Genomic DNA, 20,019 nt, shown 5'->3' with positions numbered 1-20,019 from the left:
GATGGTCGGGGAGTCCAGAACCAGGGGTCACAGTCTAAGGATAAGGGGTAAGCCATTTAGGACAGACATGATAATCGGGGATAGTCAGCATGGCTTTGTCAAGGGTAAATCATGTCTGACCAATCTGATTGAATTTTTCGAGGGGGTGACTAGGTGTGTGGATGAGGGAAATGCTGTGGATGTGGTATACATGGACTTCAGTAAGGCTTTTGACAAAGTCCCGCATAGGAGACTGGTCAAGAAGGTAAGAGCCCATGGGATCCAGGGTGCCTTGGCACGTTGGATCCTAAACTGGCTGAGTGGTAGGAGGCAGAGGGTGATGGTCGAAGGTTGCTTTTGTGACTGGAAGCCTGTGTCCAGTGGGGTACCTCAGGGATCGGTGCTGGGTCCCTTGCTGTTTGTGATCTACATAAATGATTTGGATGAGAATGTAAAAGGTATGATCAGTAAGTTCGCAGATGACACGAAAATTGGTGGGGTGGTAAATTGCGAGGAGGAAAGCCTCAGGCTACAGGACGATAAAAACGGGTTGGTCAGATGGGCGGAAAAGTGGCAAATGGAATTTAACCCTGAAAAGTGCGAGGTGATGCATTTTCGACGGACAAATAAGGCAAGGGAATACACAATGAGTGGTAGGACCCTAGGAAGTACAGAGGGTCAGAGGGACCTTGGTGTACATGTACATAGATCCCTGAAGGCAGCAGGACCGGTAGATAAGGTGGTTAAAAAGGCATATGGGATACTTGCCTTCATTAGCCGAGGCATAGAATATAAGAGCAGGGAGGTTATGATGGAGCTGTACAAAACGCTGGTAAGGCCACAGCTGGAGTACTGTGTGCAGTTCTGGTCGCCTCACTATAGGAAGGATGTGATTGCTTTGGAGAGGGTGCAGAGAAGATTCACCAGGATGTTACCTGGGATGGAGCGCCTCAGCTATGAAGAAAGACTAAACAGGCTGGGGTTGTTTTCCTTGGAGCAAAGAAGGCTGAGGGGGGACCTGATTGAGGTGTACAAAATGATGAGGGGCATAGATAGGGTAGATAAAGAGGAACTTTTCCCCTTAGTAGTGGGGTCAATAACAAGGGGGCATAGATTCAAGGTAAGGGGCAGGAAGTTTAGAGGGGATTTGAGGAGGAACTTTTTCACCCAGAGGGTGGTTGGAGTCTGAAACTCACTGCCTGAAAGGGTGGTAGAGGCAGGAACCCTCACAACATTCAAGAAGCATTTGGATGAGCACTTGAAATGCCATTGCATACAAGGCTATGGACCAAATGCTGGAAAATGGGATTAGATTGGACAGGGCTTGATGGATGGCGCAGAGACGATGGGCCGAAGGGCCTCTTTCTGTGCTGTATGACTCTATGAGGAGGAATTTCTTCACCCAGAGAGTGGTGAACCTGTGGAATTCTCTGCCAAAGAAGGCAGTAGAGGCCAATTCATTAAATATATTCAAGAAGGAGTTGGATATATTTCTTAAGGCTAAAGGGATCAAGGGATATGGGGAGAAAGCAGGGACAGGGTACTGAATTTGGATGATCAGCCATGATCTCATTGAATGGCGGAGCAGGCTCGAAGGGCCGAATGGCCTTCTCCTGCTCCTATCTTCTATGTTTCTATGTTAATGAAGCCCTATAGCGGTACAATGACAGCCATATGATAACCAGATGTGTCATTGAGCAAGCGACCGGCATGCTTCAGGTGCCTGGTCAGATTGTGGTGTGCTGCGCTCTGCACAACATACGGGGATGGAGTTGCAGGAGGAACAAGGCACTGGGAACACATTGTCTGCGGCCGAATCCAATGAAGAGGAGGAGGTGGAGGAGAAGGAGGGCGACCCCAGCACAGCACCAGGCTGAAAAGACGAGTTTCCACCCAGCAACCAATAGTCAACAGGGGAAAGTGGTGCAAAGTAATACAGTTTATGTGATTTTTACTAAACAACGGAAACTTAACGACGTAACATTTTCCCATACACCCATGTCCTCCAGGCGTTCACATTGCTGCCCGGGTTGACAGGGCTTCCCTTATAGCTTCAGTTACTCATTACCACTGGACTGATGTAACATTCACATTCAACAACCTCATTCCCCCCACCCCCAATCCCACTGACACAAAGCAGTCCTATAACCAACCAACCAGCCATTGCACAACCCCATAGGTCCCCATCAATTCATATCATCCCATTCATCAACAAGCAACTGAAAAGGCGAGTTGCCATCCAGCAACCAATGGGAAACACGTGGTGCAAAGTAATACATTTTATGTGATTCTACTAAACAATGGAAACTTAACAACATTTTCTCATACATCCATGTGTATACCCTTGAGCAACTATAAAGCTTTATTCTTCCTTTCCTTATTCCTCTTACATGGTGTAACCCTTATGGCTCCAGCAGATGTATAGAGGCAGGCTGCTCAGATCCCTGCTCTGACTTTTCAGATGCTCTTGGCCAACGACCTCTGGGTGTTGGAGCCCGCAAAGCTCCTGCCAAAGACGGCTCCACCTGCACCTGTGCAGAGGCAGATTCAGGCATCGGAAGACAAAACAGAATGTCGGGTACTGACTGAGGAGGGGGCAACGGGTGAGAAGTGGGAATCGCTTTGAGTAGAGTTCCCACTTCCATGTCCCCTTTCGCCATAATCCCTCCCATGGGCCAACCGCATTTCACTCCTACCACTCTGCTGGAGAGCAGCTTGGTGCAGACCAGTGGTGCACTTTGAGGCCAAGATTAAGGTGTCTGTCATCCTATTTTAAGGCACCAAAGATGTTGGCATCCAGAGTCTGCACCGCTGTGGTCAAAGCCTTCATCGACTCATTTGATTGCCACGATTGATGTTCCACGGAGTTGGCCACTCAATCCGGGGAAGAATACATCCTCGCAATGCCCTGCGACATCTACTCACTCATGCTTGAGCTGGACTCCTCCAATATCTCTGCAATCATGGACAGTGTGTGTGGAAGGCCTGCCAGCACGTTGCAGATTTTCTGCTGCCCCTCAATGATTATCCTTTTCATTAATGACCCCTGGGGTACAGTATCTGTGCTCAGCTGAGCAGAGCTTGGAGATGGTTGCACCCTCCAGTGCAGACTCTCCACAGCTATCCCTGCCATCACTGTCTGCTCTTACTCACTTGTGCATTGTAAGTCACCAGGTGGAAACCCAACTACCTGTCTACGTGGACCCACTGAAGTGCGAGTATCTGCCCTGGTGCATGGTAAGCATGAGTCCTGTGATGGTGCACCCTCAGAAGGAATCAGCTCCTCTGAGGATTCGTCGTCTGGGAGGTCCACCGACTGCTGCTGTACAAGTGAAGGCCCTGGTGGAGAGAAAAGATATGAATTAGTACTGGCAAGGTAAGAATGTTGCAACTTATCACTATGAAGATGATAATATTTCACTCGCTGCTGAAATCAAGTCAACATGACTGTGTGTTGTATGACACATCGGTGGCTGATATTTAATTCTGTCACCAGGTAGTTGGGAGGTCCCAATCTCCCCACCTCCAATTATCAGGGACGCCGAAACGCCACTGATCTTCTGCGCTTCCTCCTCTGCAGTTGTCAACTGGGAAATCTGTGGAGGACCACCTCCGGTTCTCTCCCTCTCCCTTGTGTTCTGTGCTCTCTTCTCCTGCAACGGTGGAATAAACAGATGTATGAGTGACTGTAATGGCATGTGTTCACCCGATGGATGCAGTGCATTTGGTGAGGGTGACTATCAGGGAGAGGCATTAAATTGCATAAGGGTCAGGGTGAGTGGCAGTGGTAGATGGATAGATAGGGATGTGAGGAAGTGCATGGAAAGAGAACATTGGGTGTGCTTGAAGGTAAGTGGGTGTGAGGAATGATGTGAGTAGGCTTGACAAGGCAGAGTGAGGGGGTGGGGTGATGTGCACAACAGAATGTAGGTGAATGTGCAACTGTACTCACCTTTCCTAACCTGATGGGCTGTCAGTGAGGCAGAGTTTTTTGGTGGTCCCAGGAGGAGCATAAGTGCTTCTCTTGACCCCACAAAAAAAATTAAACTTTACCTGAGTGGTTTTTTTGAGCAGACTCCAGTGGTCCCTATAAGTGTACCATGTGTACCTTGAAATTGCAATAAGGTCCTATGTACATCTTAAGACCCCAATTTGCAACTTACAAGTGACATCTGCTTGAAACAGGCGTTGATTTGCATATTACAAGTGGCATCTGCTTGAAATGGGCTGGCTGCCCATCTAAGGACCTGACTCAAGATGGCAGTGGCTGGAACGCTAGTATGAATGGGGTTGAAAGTGACCCAACGCCATTTTTGGACTTCTACCACATCGTTTACGCTGGATGGATGGAGTTAAATAAGGCTCTCATATGACATTTCCTTATCATCCTCAGTAGAATCAAACTGCGAGAATGAGGTAAACAATCAAGGCTGCATAAGGGCTTATGTAGGCAAGAACCATAACTCAGACAAACATGTGGTTCTACAGGTTTTTGAATCAGATCCTCACATCATGCCAGCACACATGATTCACTGACATTTATCCTCTTTGGAAGGGATTTGATAATCCTCCTCAATCTAATTATCAGACATGCATTGTAGGCTTTTGAAGATACTGGTTGGTGGCTGGTGTCTTCAATGTGTGACATGCTTCCATACTGGACTTGGGAAAAATTTCATGCAGAACTTGACTAGGAGGTACCAGAAAATCCTAAGGTGATTCTGGACAGGGAATAATTCTCATCTTTGTCTTCATAAACATTATTATCATGATTTTCTGTGTAATTTTCTAATGCTTGGATGACAGAGATACTACAAGTAAATGGGGTGAGATGAAATATTTAGTAAATGAATCTGAAGAAGCAGAATGGGACAATAAAATGAATAAACTAAGCACACGTTGGGATCATCTGATAAGACTTCCTCTGGCTTTGGATTGGAGGACATTAATAAAGACTGGAATTCCTCAGGCCACAAATGATTGGGATACTCTGTTCTCATATCCACCTGTCTCTGGGAAAAAAAGAGGATGTACTATTTATCTCTGTAGCTTTGTTGTGATATTTGCTAACCTGCAAGGTTACCCTAGGGGAGAGAGCTTATAGATGGGGAGGTACATTACATTGAAAGTCCCAAGGTAACTGTTAAGGAATCACCAGGGAATTGGTTGTAATATTGGGTACAGTAGCATGGTGGTTATGTTATGAACTAGTAATCCAGAGGCCTGGACTAATGATCTAGAGATGCGAGTTCAAACCCCACCATGGCAGCTGGGGAATTTAAATCCAGTTAATTAAATAAATCTGGAATAAAAAGCTAGTGTCAGTAATGGTGACCATGAAACTACTGTTTTGTTGTAAAAACCCATCTGGTTCACTAATGTCCTTTAGGGAAGGAAATCTGCCGTCCTTATCTGGTCTGGCCTATATGTGACTCCAGACCCACAGCAATGTGGTTGACTCTTAACTGCCCTCTGAAAGCCACTCATATAACAAACCGCTACAAAGACTGCAATGGTTCAAGAAGGCGGCTCTCCACCACCTTCTCAAGGGCAATTAGGGATGGGCAATAAATGCTGGCCTTGCTGGTGCCAGGAACAAATTTTTAAAAATTGTAGCATTCTATGTTCATATATAACTATTGAAGAGTTTGATGTTATGTCTGTTCATTTGTTTGATAGGATTTTATGTGCATATATGATATATTACAAACTAATGGGGAGTCAGAGGCTGAGCGAGGGCAATATAATGATCCTGAGGAATTGGGCTATGGGAAAGTGGAGTTGTGACTTTTCTGACCCCTATGGAAAGGCAGGGAAATTTGAGTATATAAGGCAAAATCTAGATGGTTTGGTAAAGAAAGGAGGAAGAGAAGCAGTAGGGAAGTGCTGTTTCTGACTTTTATCATTGTTACTGATTATTATTAAATACATCTGTTCTATATACACAACTGCAGGAATTATGTCTGGAAGATATTGTTATCTTCTGCTCACACAGGTCTTTGCAGTAGAATGCTTTTCATTATACAGTGTGCAAACATTTTTTGACAAGGTATGGGTTTTGTTGAATATAACATTTAATTATTTATATAACCTGTTTGAGGACTTTCCTCGCCAGAATGTCAATTTATCTCTGAGCATCTTCTCTAATACAACTGGTGGAGGACTCCTCCAACACTTTTTCAGTGTTTTCTTCCAAGTAACCAGTTTTCACCAATTCAATGGATTTGAAACACAGTACTTCCATTCATTTGCATTCCTTTACTGACTGATTTGTTGCAAAACTGTGAATGATGCAAGTTAATCGACAAACGTGGAATTGAAATATTACATTTTTGTTGCATTGCAAATAGAGATTAAACAGAACCTATTAATTTTGAAAAGCAGCTCCATTATTCTTAATACAAAAGCAAAATACTGCGGATGCTGGAAATCTGAAATAAAACCAGAAAATGCTGGAAATACTCAGCAGGTCAGGCAGCATCTATAGAGAGAGAAACAAAGTTAACGTTTCAGGTCGATGACCCTTCGTCAGAACTGGAAAAAGTTGGAGATGTAACAGGTTTTTAAGCAAGTGTAGGGGCAGGGAGAGGGGGGAGGGGAGGAAAGAACAAAAGGGAAGGTCTGTGATAGGATGGAAGGCAGGAAAGATTAAGAGATAAAAGGGATGATGATGCAAGGCAAAAGGAGATGGTAACGGGACAAGGTATGAAGCAAAAGATGACTCTAGATGAAGTGTAAATGGCAGTGGCAGAATGATCGACAGCTGCCATGTGAGAGAGAGAGAAAAAAAAATGATAGGGGCAGAGGCTATGGTCTGAAATTATTGAACTCGATGTTGAGTCCAGAAGGCTATAAAGTGCCTAATCGAAAGATGAGGTACTGTTCCTCGAGCTTACGCTGAGCTTCATTGGAACAGTGTAAGAGGCCGAGGATGGAGAGGTCAGAGTGGGTGTGGAGTGGAGAATTAAAGTGACAGGCGACCAGAAGCTCGGGGTCACCCTTACGGACTGAACGGAGGTGTACCACAAAGTGGTCACCCAATCTGCGTTTGATCTCCCCAATGTAGAGGAGACCGCATTGTGAGCAGCGAATACATTATACTAAATTGCAAGACGTACAAGTAAATCGCTGTTTCACCTGGAAGGATTGTTTGGGGCCCTGGACAGTGGCAAGGGAGAAGGTAAAAGGGCAGGTGTTGCATCTCCTGCGCTTGCACAGGAAGGTGCCAGGCGAAGGGGAAGGGGTAGTCATAGAGTCATAGATAAGAGTTATACAGCAGAGAAAGAGACCCTTCGGCCCATTGTGTCTGCGCCGGCCATCAAGCCATCTATTCTAATTGCATTTTCCAGCACTTGGTCCATAGCCTTATATGGCCCCTTAAACAAGGCTCCTTAAGTATATCATTTAATTGTAGTGTAATTAGTGGTATTGATTTGATTTAATTTAATTTAAATTAATTAAAGGGTAAGTCATGTCAGCACAGCTCGGCCCCGTGGCATGCTCCTCCTGCACTATGTGGGAAATCAGGGACACTTCATGTGTCCCTGACGACCATATGTGCGGGAAGTGTATCCAGCTGCAGCTACTGGCAGACTGCATTGCGGCGCTGGAGCTGGGAATGGATACATACTGAGCATTCGCGATGCTGAGGACGTCGTGAAAAGCACGTTTCATGAGTTGGTCACATCGCAGGTAAAGGCTGCACAGGCAGGAAGGGAATGGGTGATCGCCAGGCAGAGTAGTAGACGCAGACAGGTAGTGCAGGGGCCCCTGTGGCCATCCCCCTCTCAAACAGATATACCGCTTTGGATATTGTTGAGGGAGATGGCTTATTGGGGGACGGCAGCAGCAGCCAACTTCCTGGCACCATAGTTGGTTCTGCTGCACAGGACGGGAGGAAAAAGAACGGGAGAGCTATAGTGATAGGGGATTCTATTGTAAGGGGAATAGATAGGCGTTTCTGCAGCCGCAAACGAGACTCCAGGATGGTATGTTGCCTCTCTGGTGCAAGGGTCAAGGATGTCTCGGAGCAGCTGCAGGGCATTCTGGAGGGGGAGGGTGAACAGCCAGTTATCGTGGTGCATATAGGTACCAATAATATAGGTAAAAAATGGGATGAGGTCCTAAAAGCTGAATATAGGGAGTTAGGAGGTAAATTAAAAAATAGGACCTCAAAGGTAGTAATCTCAGGACTGCTACCAGTGCCACGTGCTAGTCAGAGTAGAAATAGAAGGATATTTCAGATGAATGCATGGCTAGAGGAATGGTGTAAGTGGGAGGGATTCAAATTCCTGGGACATTGAAACCGGTTCTGGGGGAGGTGGGACCAGTACAAACTGGACGGTTTGCACCTGGGCAGGACCGGGACCGATGTCCTAGGGGGAGTGTTTGCTAATGCTGTTGGGGAGGGTTTAAACTAAAATGGCAGGGGGATGGGAACCTGTGCAGGGAGACAGAGGAAAGGGAAGCAAGGATAGAAGCAAAAGACAGGAAGGAGAAAAGCAAAAGTGGCAGTCAGAGAAATCAAGGGTGTAAAGCAAACATGGCCACAGTAAATAATAATTCTAAAAGGACTAAGAGTGTTAAAAAAACAAGCCTGAAGACTTTGGCCTAGAAATTGAGTGGGGTTAGCGCCCATTTTGAGGCGCTAGAGGGCCTAGCGCCGCAAGTACAGCCGATTGAGAAATTCACTTGGGCGCTGCCATCGGCGTTAGCCGGTTGCGCTGCGCCGGCACCGATGACGTCATCGGTGTGCGCAGCGTCCCGGTTGCCGTGGCAACGCGCCCGAACGCCGAAATTGAGTTGCGGCCGCCTCGCCCGTGGCAGCCGCAACCAACGATTTTTCAGAAGTTCGCTACGGGTCTTAGCGCCGGCGCATTAAGGTCGCGCGGCGGCCGGCCGCTTTCCCGGCGGCCGCCTGCCCGCACCTCCCTCCCCGGACTCCTCCAACACCCCCCCCGCGGCACAGATGTGTGTGGGCCGCGAGCCCGGCACTTCTCCGAGGTGCCGGGCTCATTTTTCTCCACAGATCAACGGCCAGCGGTCGGGTGCAGGCAGCTCCTCCTTAACGGAAGGAGGAGGCCTGCACTTCCCCAGCCTGCCGCACCGCATCGGGTGCCGCAGCGGCGGATTAGCGCCGCAATGCGGCAGTCAGCGCCCATTGCGAGGCGCTGACACCCTCCAGTAGCGCCGGCAGCCGTCTGGGCGCGGCGCTACTGAATTTTTGGCGCGCGCAGGGGGACTTAGCGCCGGCGCTAAATTTCCGGCGCTAAAGCCCTGGCGCGGCGCCAACTCAATTTCTAGGCCTTTGTGTCTTAACGCGAGGAGCATTCATAATAAGGTGGATGAATTAGCTGTGCAAATAGATGTAAATGGATATGATATCATTGGGATTACGGAGACATGGCTCCAGGGTGACCAAGGCTGGGAATTCAACATCTAGGGGTATTTAATATTCAGGAAAGATAGGCAAAAAGGAAAAGGAGGTGGGGTAGCATTGCTCCTTAAAGAGGAGATTAACAATAGTAAGGAAGGATATTAGCTCTGATGATGTGAAATCTGTAGAGCTGAGGAATACCAAGAGGCAGAAAACGTTAGTGGGAGTTCACACACAGAATCACACACACAAACCCCACAGTGCAGATAGAGGCCATTTCGGCCCATCGAGCCTGCACCGACACATATCCCACCCGATCCCCGTAACCCCAACACATATCCCACCCTATCCCTGTAACCCCACCTGTAACCCCACCAATTTAATCCCCCTAACACTAAGGGTCAATTTATCATAGCCAATCAACCTAACCCGCACATCTTTGGACTGTGGGAGGAAACCGGAGCACCCGGAGAAAACCCACGCAAACACGGGGAGAATGTGCAAACTCCACACAGACAGTCGCCCGAGGCCGGATTCGAACCCGGGTCTCTGGCGCTGTGAGGCAACAGTGCTAACCACTATGCCACTATGCCACCGAGTTGTATACAGACCCCCAAACAGTAATGCTGAGGTTGGGGATGGCATTAAATGGGAAATTAGAGACGTGTGCAATAAGAACACAGCAGTTATCATGGCTGACTTTAATCTACATATAGATTGGGCTAATCAAATTAGTAACAATACTGTGGAGGAGGAATTCCTGGAGTGTATACGGGATGGTTTCCTGGACCAATATGTTGAGGAACCAACTCGAGATCAGGCCATCTTAGACTGGGTATTATGTAATGAGAAAGGATTAATTAGCAATCTTGTTGTGCGAGGCCTCTTGGGGAGGAGCGATCGTAATATGATAGAATTCTTCATTAAGATGGAGAGTGAAGTAGTTGACTCAGAGGCTAGGGTCCTGAATTTAAATAAAGGAAACTACGATGGTATGAGGCGTGAGTTGGCTAGGATGGATTGGGGAACGTTACTTAAAGGGTTGACGGTGGATAGGCAATGGCAAACATTTAAAGACCGCATGGATGAACAACAGAATTTGTTCATCCCTGTTTGGCATAAAAATAAAACAAAAAAGGTGACTCAACCGTGGCTAACAAGGGAAATTAGGGATAGCATAAGATCCAAGGAGAGGACATATAAATTGGCCAGAAAAAGCAGCAAACCTGAGGATTGGGAGCAGTTTAGGATTCAGCGAAGGAGGACAAAGGGATTAAATAATAGGGGGAAAATAGAGTATGAGAGTAAGCTTGCAGGAAACATAAAAACTGACTGTAAAAGCTTCTATAGATATGTGAAGAGAAAAAGGTTGGTGAAGTCAAGCGTGGGTCCCTTGCAGTCAGAATCAGGGGAATGTATAATGGGGAACAAAGAAATGAAAGACCAATTAAATACATAGTTTGGTTCTGTCTTCACAAAGCAGGACACAAATAACCTCCCAGAGATGTCGGGGAACATAGGTTCTAATGAGAGGGAGGAACTGAATGAAATCAGTATTGTAGGGAAATGGTGTTAGGGAAATTGATGGGATTGAAGGCCGATAAGTCCCCAGGGCCTGATAATCTACATCCTAGGGTACTTAAGGAAGTGGCCCTAGAAATAGTAGATGCATTGCTGGTCATCTTCCAAAATTCTATAGACCCTGGAACAGTTCCCATGGATTGAAGGGTAGCAAATGTAACCCCACTATTTAAAAATGGTGGTAGAGAGAAAATGGGGAATTATAGACCGGTAAGCCTGACATCGGTAGTAGGGAAAATGCTAGAGTCCATTATAAAAGATGTAATAGCAGAGCACTTGGAAAACAGTGACAGGATCGGACAAAGTCAACATGGATTTACAAAAGGTAAATCATGCTTGACTAATCTACTGGAATTTTTTGAGGATGTAACTGGTAGAATAGATAAGGGAGAACCAGTGGATGTGGTGTATTTGGACTTTCAGAAGGCTTTTGATAAGGTCCCGCATGAGAGATTAGCGTGCAAAGTTAAAGCAGGTGGGATTGGGGGTAAGGTACTGACTTGGATAGAGAACTGGTTGGCAGACAGGAAGCAAAGAGTTGGAATAAACTCTTTTCCGAGTGGCAGGCAGTGACTAGTGGGGTACCGCTGGGATCGGTGCTAGGACCCCAGTTATTCACAATATATATTAATGATCTAGACAAGGGAACTAGATGTAATATCTCCAAATTTGCAGATGACACAAAGCTGGGTGGGCGTGTGTGCTGTGAGGAGGATGCAGAGAAACTCCAGTATGATTTGGACAGGTTGGGTGATTGGGCAGATGCATGGCAGGTGCCGTATAATGTGGATAAATGCAAGGTTCTCCGCTTTGGTGGCAAAAACAGGAAGGCAGATTATCTGAACGGCAATAGATTGGGAAAAGGGGAAGTGCAACGAGACCTGGGTGTCCTTGTGCACCAGTCGCTGAAGGTAAGCATGCAGGTGCAGCAGGCGGTTAAGAAGGCAAATGGTATGTTGGCCTTCATAGCGAGAGGATTCGAGTACAGGAGCAAGGATGTCTTGCTGCAGTTGTACATGGCCTTGGTGAGACCACACCTTGAGTATTGTGTGCAGTTTTGGTCACCTTATCTGAGGAAGGATGTTCTTGCCACGGAGGGAGTGCAGTGAAGATTCACCAGACTGATACCTGGGATGGCAGGAATGACGTATGAAGAGAGATTGGGTCGATTGGGCTTGTATTCGCGAGAGTTTAGAAGAATGAGAGGAGATCTCATTGAAACTTATAAAATTCTAACAGGACTAGACAGACTAGATGCAGGAAGGATGTTCCCAATGGCGGGTGAGTCCAGAACCAGGGGTCAAAGTCTAAGGCTAAGGAGTAAGCCATTTAGGACTGAGATGAGGAGGAATTTCTTCACCCAGGGAGTGGTGAACCTGTGGAATTCTCTACCACAGAAGGCAGTTGAGGCCAATTCATTAAATATATTCAAGAAGGAGTTAGATATATTTCTTAAGGCTAAAGGGATCAAGGGATATGGGGAGAAAGCAGGAATTTGGATGATCAGCCATGATCTCAGTAAATGGCAGAACAGGCTCGAGTGGCCGAATGGTCTACTCCTGCTCCGATTTATATTTCTATGCTATGGCAATTCAAGTGCTCATCTAAATGCTTCTTGAATGTTGTGCGGGTTCCTGCCTCTACCACCCTTTCAGGCAGTGAGTTCCAGATTCCAACCACCCTCTGGCTGAAAAAGTTTTTCCTCAAATCCCCTCTAAACCTCCTGCCCCTTACGTTGAAACTATGCCCCCTTGTTATTGACCCCTCTACTAAGGGGGAAAGTTCCTTTCTATCTACCCTATCTATGCCCCTCATAATTTTGTACACCTCAATCAGGTCCCCCCATAGCTTTCTCTGCTCTAAGGAAAACAACCCCAGCCTGTCCAGTCCCTCTTCATAGCTGAAGCGCTCCAGCCTAGGTAACATCCTGGTGAATCTCCTCTGCACCTACTCCAATGCAATCACATCCTTCCTATAGTGTGGCGACCAGTACTGCACACAGTATTCCAGCTGTGGCCTAACTAGCGTTTTGTACAGCTCCATCATAACCTCCCTGCTCTTATATTCTATGCCTCGGCTAATGAAGGCAAGTATCCCATATGCCTTTTTAACCACCTTATCTACCTGTCCTGCTGCCTTCAGGGATCTATGTACATGTACACCAAGGTCCCTCTGATTCTCTGTCCTTCCTAGGGTCCTACCATTCATTGTGTATTCTCTTGCCTTGTTAGTCTTCCCAAAATGCATCACTTCACACTTTTCAGGGTTAAATTCCATTCTGCCCATCTGACCAACCCGTCTATATCGTCCTGTAGCCTGAGGCTTCCCTCCTCGCTATTTACCACTCCACCAGTTTTCGTGTCATCTGCGAATTTACGGATCATACCTCCTACATTCATATCTAAATCAGTAATGTACACTACAAACAGCAAAGGACCCAGTACCGATCTCTGCGGTACACCACTGGACACAGGCTTCCAGTCACAAAAACAACCTTCGACCATCACCCTCTGCCTCCTGCCACTAAGCCAATTTTGGATCCAATGTGCCAAATTGCCCTGGATCCCATGGGCTCTTACCTTCTTGACCAGTCTCCCATGTGGGACTTTGTCAAAAGCCTTACTGAAGTCCATGTAGACTACATCAACTGCACTACCCTCATCCACACACCTAGTCACCCCCTCGAAAAATTCAATCAAATTGGTTAGACATGATCTCCCCCTGACAAAGGTGATGGAGGAGTGGACCAGGGTGTTGCGGAGGGAGCGGTCCCTTCGGAATGCTGAAAGGGGAGGTGAGGGGAAGATGTGTTTGGTGGTGGAATCACTCTGGAGGTGGCGGAAATGGCAGAGGATGATCCATTGAATGTGGAGGCTGGTGGGGTGAGAGGTGAAGACAAGGGGAACCCTATCGTGGTTCCGGGAGGGAGGGGAAGGGGTGAGAGCAGAAGTGCGTGAAATAGAACGGACACAGTCAAGGGCCGTGTCAACCACGGTAGAGGGGAATCCTCGGTTGAGGAAAAAGGATGACACGTCGGAAGCACTAGTATGGAAGGTGGCATCGTCCCACAGCTACCTGGACTACACTTCATCCCACCCCGCTTCCTGTAAAGACTCTTCCATTCTCCCAGTTTCTCCTTCTCCACCGCATCTGCTCTGACGATTTTGTCCTTCCAAAACAGTAGTCACTAAATAGAAAGTATTAACTTGCAATATCACAACAGAGGGTGAAATTGATCTTGGGCGGTAGCTCAAAACCAGTGATAGCAAATCGACAGCCCATTTTACACTCCTTCCGATTTCCTTTTCCATTGAAGATGAACTTCACCCCACAGAATCTTAATGGCTTTTATAGGTTTTTTGTATGAGTGGAACTACTTTAATAAATATCATTGCAATAGACTTTGGTCAAGAAATATTTCAAATTTGGATGTTCTGACCTTTCCTCTACAGACAGAACGCACACAGTCCAAAAGTTGTCCCGTCTCCAGCTGGAATGCTCGACATCGCTTCATTTCCTGATCCCAGAGTTTTACTGCACCTCCTTCTTTTGTCCTTTTGGAATTAAAAGCACACCAATCAGTTTTACAGTAAATTTTGTGAAAGTCAAACAATATTAACATTTACATTTAACCATGTTAGATAAATAATATCTATATTAGATAAATTGTAACTTACATTAACTGAATCACAAATATAAGTTTGAAATTGATGATGGTATTTACTGTGGTTTATATGTACTGCACTTGAGTTGATGATCATGAAAATTGATTTTATGTTTTCCAGAATTACTCATACTTGTAACTTTGGTACATAACAATATACCCGTTCAGATTGATTATTTTCATTCATTTTTCAATGTACACGATTTATTAATTCTTAATGATTTACATTGCACTATTCTTGACACCATATTAGTAGCTTCATTAAATTCCATGATTCACTTGTGTATTTAAATAATAAAAAAAATTAACAGACTTCAGTGGGAAGTTGCTACACTTGACCTCCTAACAAGAATAGGGATAATTCATATTTTTTCCCCAATTAATATTTAAGTTTGAGTACCGGACATTATTTTACTAATTTTATAAAGTTGTGCTGATGGCTGGAGCCTCATTGGCTGGGAGTGTGTGTCAGAAAGCCAGGCATGGATGTCCCTGCAATTAATGCACAATGCACTGCATTTTGCAGTAAAGAAATGTCTTAGCTTTTCTGAGGCCGTGTTGGTCAGCAGCATGAACCGCATACCTTTAAAATTATGTTAATGCCTCCCACACTGAATTTTAGGTTTTTATCATCAGTTCCCCATAGTGTAGCTTGTCATTTAAAATGGGTGCATCAGTTTATGGTTGGCTAGGTCTGGAGAAGTAGCGGTGTTGGAGTTTTCAATGCTGGTTGCAAGGTGTCATTTTTTTCCATGAGTCTCATAAGTTTCACATGCAGTGATAAGAAAGGCAGGTATATTTACATCTTAGGGGCAATATTCAACTGCCGACTGCCCCACTTATGAGGTGTTCGATGGTTGAAAATGTCAAGGAAACAAGGCCCACCCCTTGGATGCCCAAGGCCTGCCATATGCAGGAGGCTGTTTGCATGTGCAATTTCAGGACTACACTGGTTGTGGAACATCGTTTGCAATTTTTAAGTACAAATGGGCAGAGCGTGCACCGTGCATGTTCCACCCATTTGTACCAGACAGAAAGTGGTTTAAACAGCAGTCCTTAAAAGAACCACTAGAGGCTGCTTCAAAAATGTCCTGAAACATTTTTGGGGGGTCAGGAGGAGCAGGGATAGAGTGAGTATTTGCACAAACAAGCATTGTATAGGTCGGAGCCTAGACACCGTCCCCGCCCCCCAACGAAACATGCGCACCCAACGTTGTGGCTGTGCATGCGCACCCCCGATGTTCCAACCGTGCATGCGGCCAGCCGCAGGGCTGTGGCCTTAACCACGTTTCCTTCATGTTGCCAGCCATTGCTTGCGTAGAGATCATCAGGAGAGTGGAGCGGGGAGAGGAGAGGAAATTGGAGGGGGGAGAGGACAGGGGATTGGAAGCAGAGAAGGGCAGGAACTCAGCGGGAGAGGTGGTCAGAACTCAGGGGGAGAGAAGGTCAGAACCCGGGGGGAGAGAAAGTCAGAACCCGGGGGGGAGAGAAGGTCAGAACTCAGAGAGGTCAGGAAGTCGGGTGTGGGGAAAGAGCACAGAGAGAACAGTGGGGATGGGGTAAGAACGTGATCCAGATCTAAAGGGTGGGGGGGATGAGAATGAGAACGTGATCCAGATGGGAAGATAGATCACGTTCTCCCCCTCTGATCACCTTCTTCCAACCCCGCCCCTTTTACACCTGCACCATGTTCTCCATCTCCTCCCCCCTAGACCTGGATCACGCTCTTGACCATGAATGGCAGTGAGCTGATTTCTCGGAGAGCCTGTCGCGTGTGTGGCAAATGACACCATTGGATTGGACGAAATCTGGAAGTCATGACACTGTCACTATTCACTTCGTACCCAATAAAGATGTTAACAATCCGTGACGCACACACAATGCCCCATCAATCACCGCAGCTCTCACCCAGAGTGTTTCGTTTGACAGGGTGATTAGCGACAGTGTGGATACTTCTGGTTTTCGGTTGACCCGTGATGTCATCCTGCGCATGAGCCGAGCCACTCGATGATGTTATTCTCAGCGCATGCTAGAAATCTACAGTTCTGCTAGTATGTCACTTGCAATGACATCACCCTCACCTGTTCTCGTTGAATGAAATGCGCCTCACTAAACCAACCTTGCAGCTCAAATTACGTAAAATAGTCAATGCTGTGGATTTCACTCAGCAAATCAGGCAGCATTTATGGAAAGAGAAACAGAGTTAAAGTTTCACATTCTGATGAAAGGTCATCGACCTGAAACATTAACTCTGCTTCTCTCTCCACAGGTGCTGTCTGACTGGCTGAGCATTTCCAGCATTTTATGTTATATCCCTCAACTAATGATTGCGAAGAATAGTGAAAGGCCAGAGGATTGGGAAATTTATAAAAACCAGCAAAGGACGACTAAAAAAAGTATAAAGAGAGAGAAGATAGCTTATGAGAGTAAGCTAGCAAGAAATATAAAAATAGACAGTAAGAGCTTCTACAGGTATATAAAAAGGAAGAGAGTAGCTAAAGTAAACGTTGGTCCCCTAGAGGATGAGTCTGGGGAATTAATAATGGGAAATGGCGGAGACTTTGAAGAAATATTTTGTATCGGTCTTCACGGTAGAAGACACTAAAAGTATCCCAATAACGGATAATCCAGGGGCTATTGGGGTGGGGGGGGGTGGGGGAGAACATAAAACAATCACTATCACTAGAGAGAAAGTACTAGGCAAACTAATGGGACTAAAGGTGGACAAGTCCCCTGGACCCGATGGCCTGCATCCTAGAATCTTAAAAGAGGTGGCTGCAGAGATAGTGGATGCATTGGGTGTAATCTACCAAAATTCCCTGAGTTCTGGAGAGGTCCCAGCGGATTGGAAAACCACAAATGTAACGCCCCTATTTAAGAAAGGAGAGAGACAGAAAGCAGGCAACTAGCGGCCAGTTAGCCTAACATCTGTCATTGGGAAAATGCTGGAGTCCATCATTAAGGAAGTGATAGGACATTTAGAAAATCATAATATAGTCAAGCAGAGTCAGCATGGTTTTATGAAAGGAAAATCATGTTTGACAAATTTGCTGGAGTTCTTTGAGGATGTAACGAGCAGGGTGGATAAAGGGGAACCAATAGATGTCATGTATTTGGATTTCCAGAAGGCATTCGATAAGGTGCCACATAAAAGGAAACTGCATAAGATAAGAGCTCACGGGGTTGGATGAAGGGACTGAGTGTAATGTTGCCAAATTTGCTGCTGATACAAAGATAGGTGGGAAAGCAAATTGTGTGGAGGATGCAAAAAATCTCCAAAGGTATATAGATAGGTTAAATGAGTGGGCAAAAATCTGGCAGATGGAGTTTAATGTGGGAAAATGCAAGGTTATCCACTTTGGTAGGAAAAATAAAAAAGCTAATTATTATTTAAATGGAGAGATTACAAAATGCTGAGGTACAGAGGGATCTGGGGGTCCTTGTACATGAATCACAAAAAGTTAGCATGCAGGTACAGCAAGTAATTAGGAAGGCCTTTATTGCAAAGGGAATGGAGTATAAAAGTAGGGAAGTCCTGTTACAACTGTACAGGACGTTGGTGAAACCACACCTGGAGTACTGCTGTGAGGAGGATGCAGAGAAACTCCAGTATGATTTGGACAGGTTGGGTGATTATACTGCATTTGCCATGCATCTGCCCAATGTGGATAAATGTGAGGTTATCCACTTCGGTGGCAAAAACAGGAAGGCAGATTATCTGAACGGCAATAGATTGGGAAAGGGGGAAGTACAACGAGACCTGGGTGTCCTTGTGCATCAGTCGCTGAAGGTAAGCATGCAGGTGCAGCAGGCGGTTAAGAAGGCAAATGGTATGTTGGCCTTCATAGCGAGAGGATTCGAGTACAGGAGCAAGGATGTCTTGCTGCAGTTGTACAGGACCTTGGTGAGACCACACCTTGAGTATTGTGTGCAGTTTTGGTCACCTTATCTGAGGAAGGATGTTCTTGCCATGGAGGGAGTGCAGTGAAGATTCACCAGACTGATACCTGGGATGGCAGGAATGACGTATGAAGAGAGATTGGGTCGATTGGGCTTATATTCGCTAGAGTTTAGAAGAATGAGAGGGGATCTCATTGAAACTTATAACATTCTAACAGGACGAGACAGACTAGATGCAGGAAGGATGTTTCCGATGGCGGGGGAGTCTAGAACCAGGGGTCACAGTCTAAGGATAAGGGGTAAGCCATTTAGGACTGAGATGAGGAGGAATTTCTTCACCCAGAGAGTGGTGAACCTGTGGAATTCTCTGCCACACAGGGCAATTGAGGCCAATTCATTAAATATATTCAAGAAGGTGTTGGATATATTTCTTGAGGATAAAGGGATATGGAGAGAAAGCAGGGACAGGGTACTGAATTTGGATGATCAGCCATGATCTCATTAAATGGTGGAGCGGGCTCGAGGGGCCGAATGGCCTACTCCTGCTTCTATGTTTCTATGTACAGTTTTGGTCTCCTTATTTAAGGAAGGATATACTTGCATTGGAGGCAGTTCAGAGAAGGTTCACGAGGTTGATTCCGGAGATGAAGGGGTTGTTTTATGAAGAAAGGTTGAGCAGGTTGGGCCTATACTCACTGGAGTTTAGAAGAATGAGAGGGGATCTTATTGAAACATATAAGATTCTGAAGGGACTTGACAGGGTAGATGCAGAGAGGATGTTTCCCCTCATGGGGGAATCTAGAACTAGAGGGCATAATTTCAGAATAAGGGGAAACCCTTTTAAATCGGAAATGAGGAGGAATTTCTCCTCTCAGAGGGTTGTGAATCTTTGAAATTCTCTTCCCCAGAGAGCTGTGGAGGCTGGGTCATTGAATATATTTAAGGTGGAGATAGACAGATTTTTGAATGATAAGGGAGTTCAGGGTTATGGGGAGCAGACAGGGAAGTGGAGTTGAGGCCAAGATCAGATCAGCCATGATCTTATTGAATGGTGGAGCAGGCTCGAGGGGCCAAATGACCTACTCCTGCTCCTACGTCTTATGTTCTTATGTTATGATTGGGAGGGGGTCGACAGGGCAGGCCACACATAACCGTGCGAGAGTTATCTTGCTTTTCTAGGTGACCCTCTACGTTAACAGGTAGATGGCACTGTCATGTCTGCAGTGGAGTAGCTTGGCTCAGGGAGCCAGCCTATGACACTGACTGCATCAAATTACACATTGTAGAGAATTTGGATGTGATTTCGACAGCGGAGGTGGGATCGTGGCAGGAGAGGTGGTTGGCGGGTTCCAGTCCCATTCCCAGCTGCAGTTGCTCTGTAAAAAGGATTTTCTGTCAATAGGGCTTGTTAAGCCCACCCTGTGAAGTTCCTGGCCAATTAAAAGGAAGCAGGTCTGATGATGTCATTTGATGAAGTGTCATCAGCCGGTTTCCTTAAAGGAACCATTCATTTTGACAG

General features: G+C 46.1%; 1 protein-coding gene across 8 annotated transcripts in view; it reads right to left on the bottom strand.

Annotated features, from left to right (window-relative positions):
- The window catches only part of eml6 (EMAP like 6), an 844,856-nt gene that overhangs the window by 61,737 nt on the left and 763,100 nt on the right, over positions 1-20,019 (bottom strand). For all 8 annotated transcript variants that reach the window (XM_085981352.1, XM_085981349.1, XM_085981353.1 and 5 more), the window contains one exon: positions 14,376-14,490. In XM_085981352.1, the coding sequence (XP_085837478.1) occupies positions 14,376-14,490 (115 nt within the window). The remainder of the gene's footprint in view (positions 1-14,375; positions 14,491-20,019) is intronic.

Source organism: Somniosus microcephalus, chromosome 3 (assembly GCF_052327205.1).
Source record: "Somniosus microcephalus isolate GS21.2 chromosome 3, FLI_Smic_1.0, whole genome shotgun sequence".
NCBI classification, from domain to species: Eukaryota; Metazoa; Chordata; class Chondrichthyes; order Squaliformes; family Somniosidae; genus Somniosus; species Somniosus microcephalus.
The sequence above is the reverse complement of the archived record's forward strand: the minus strand, read 5'-3'. Positions and strand labels throughout refer to the sequence as shown.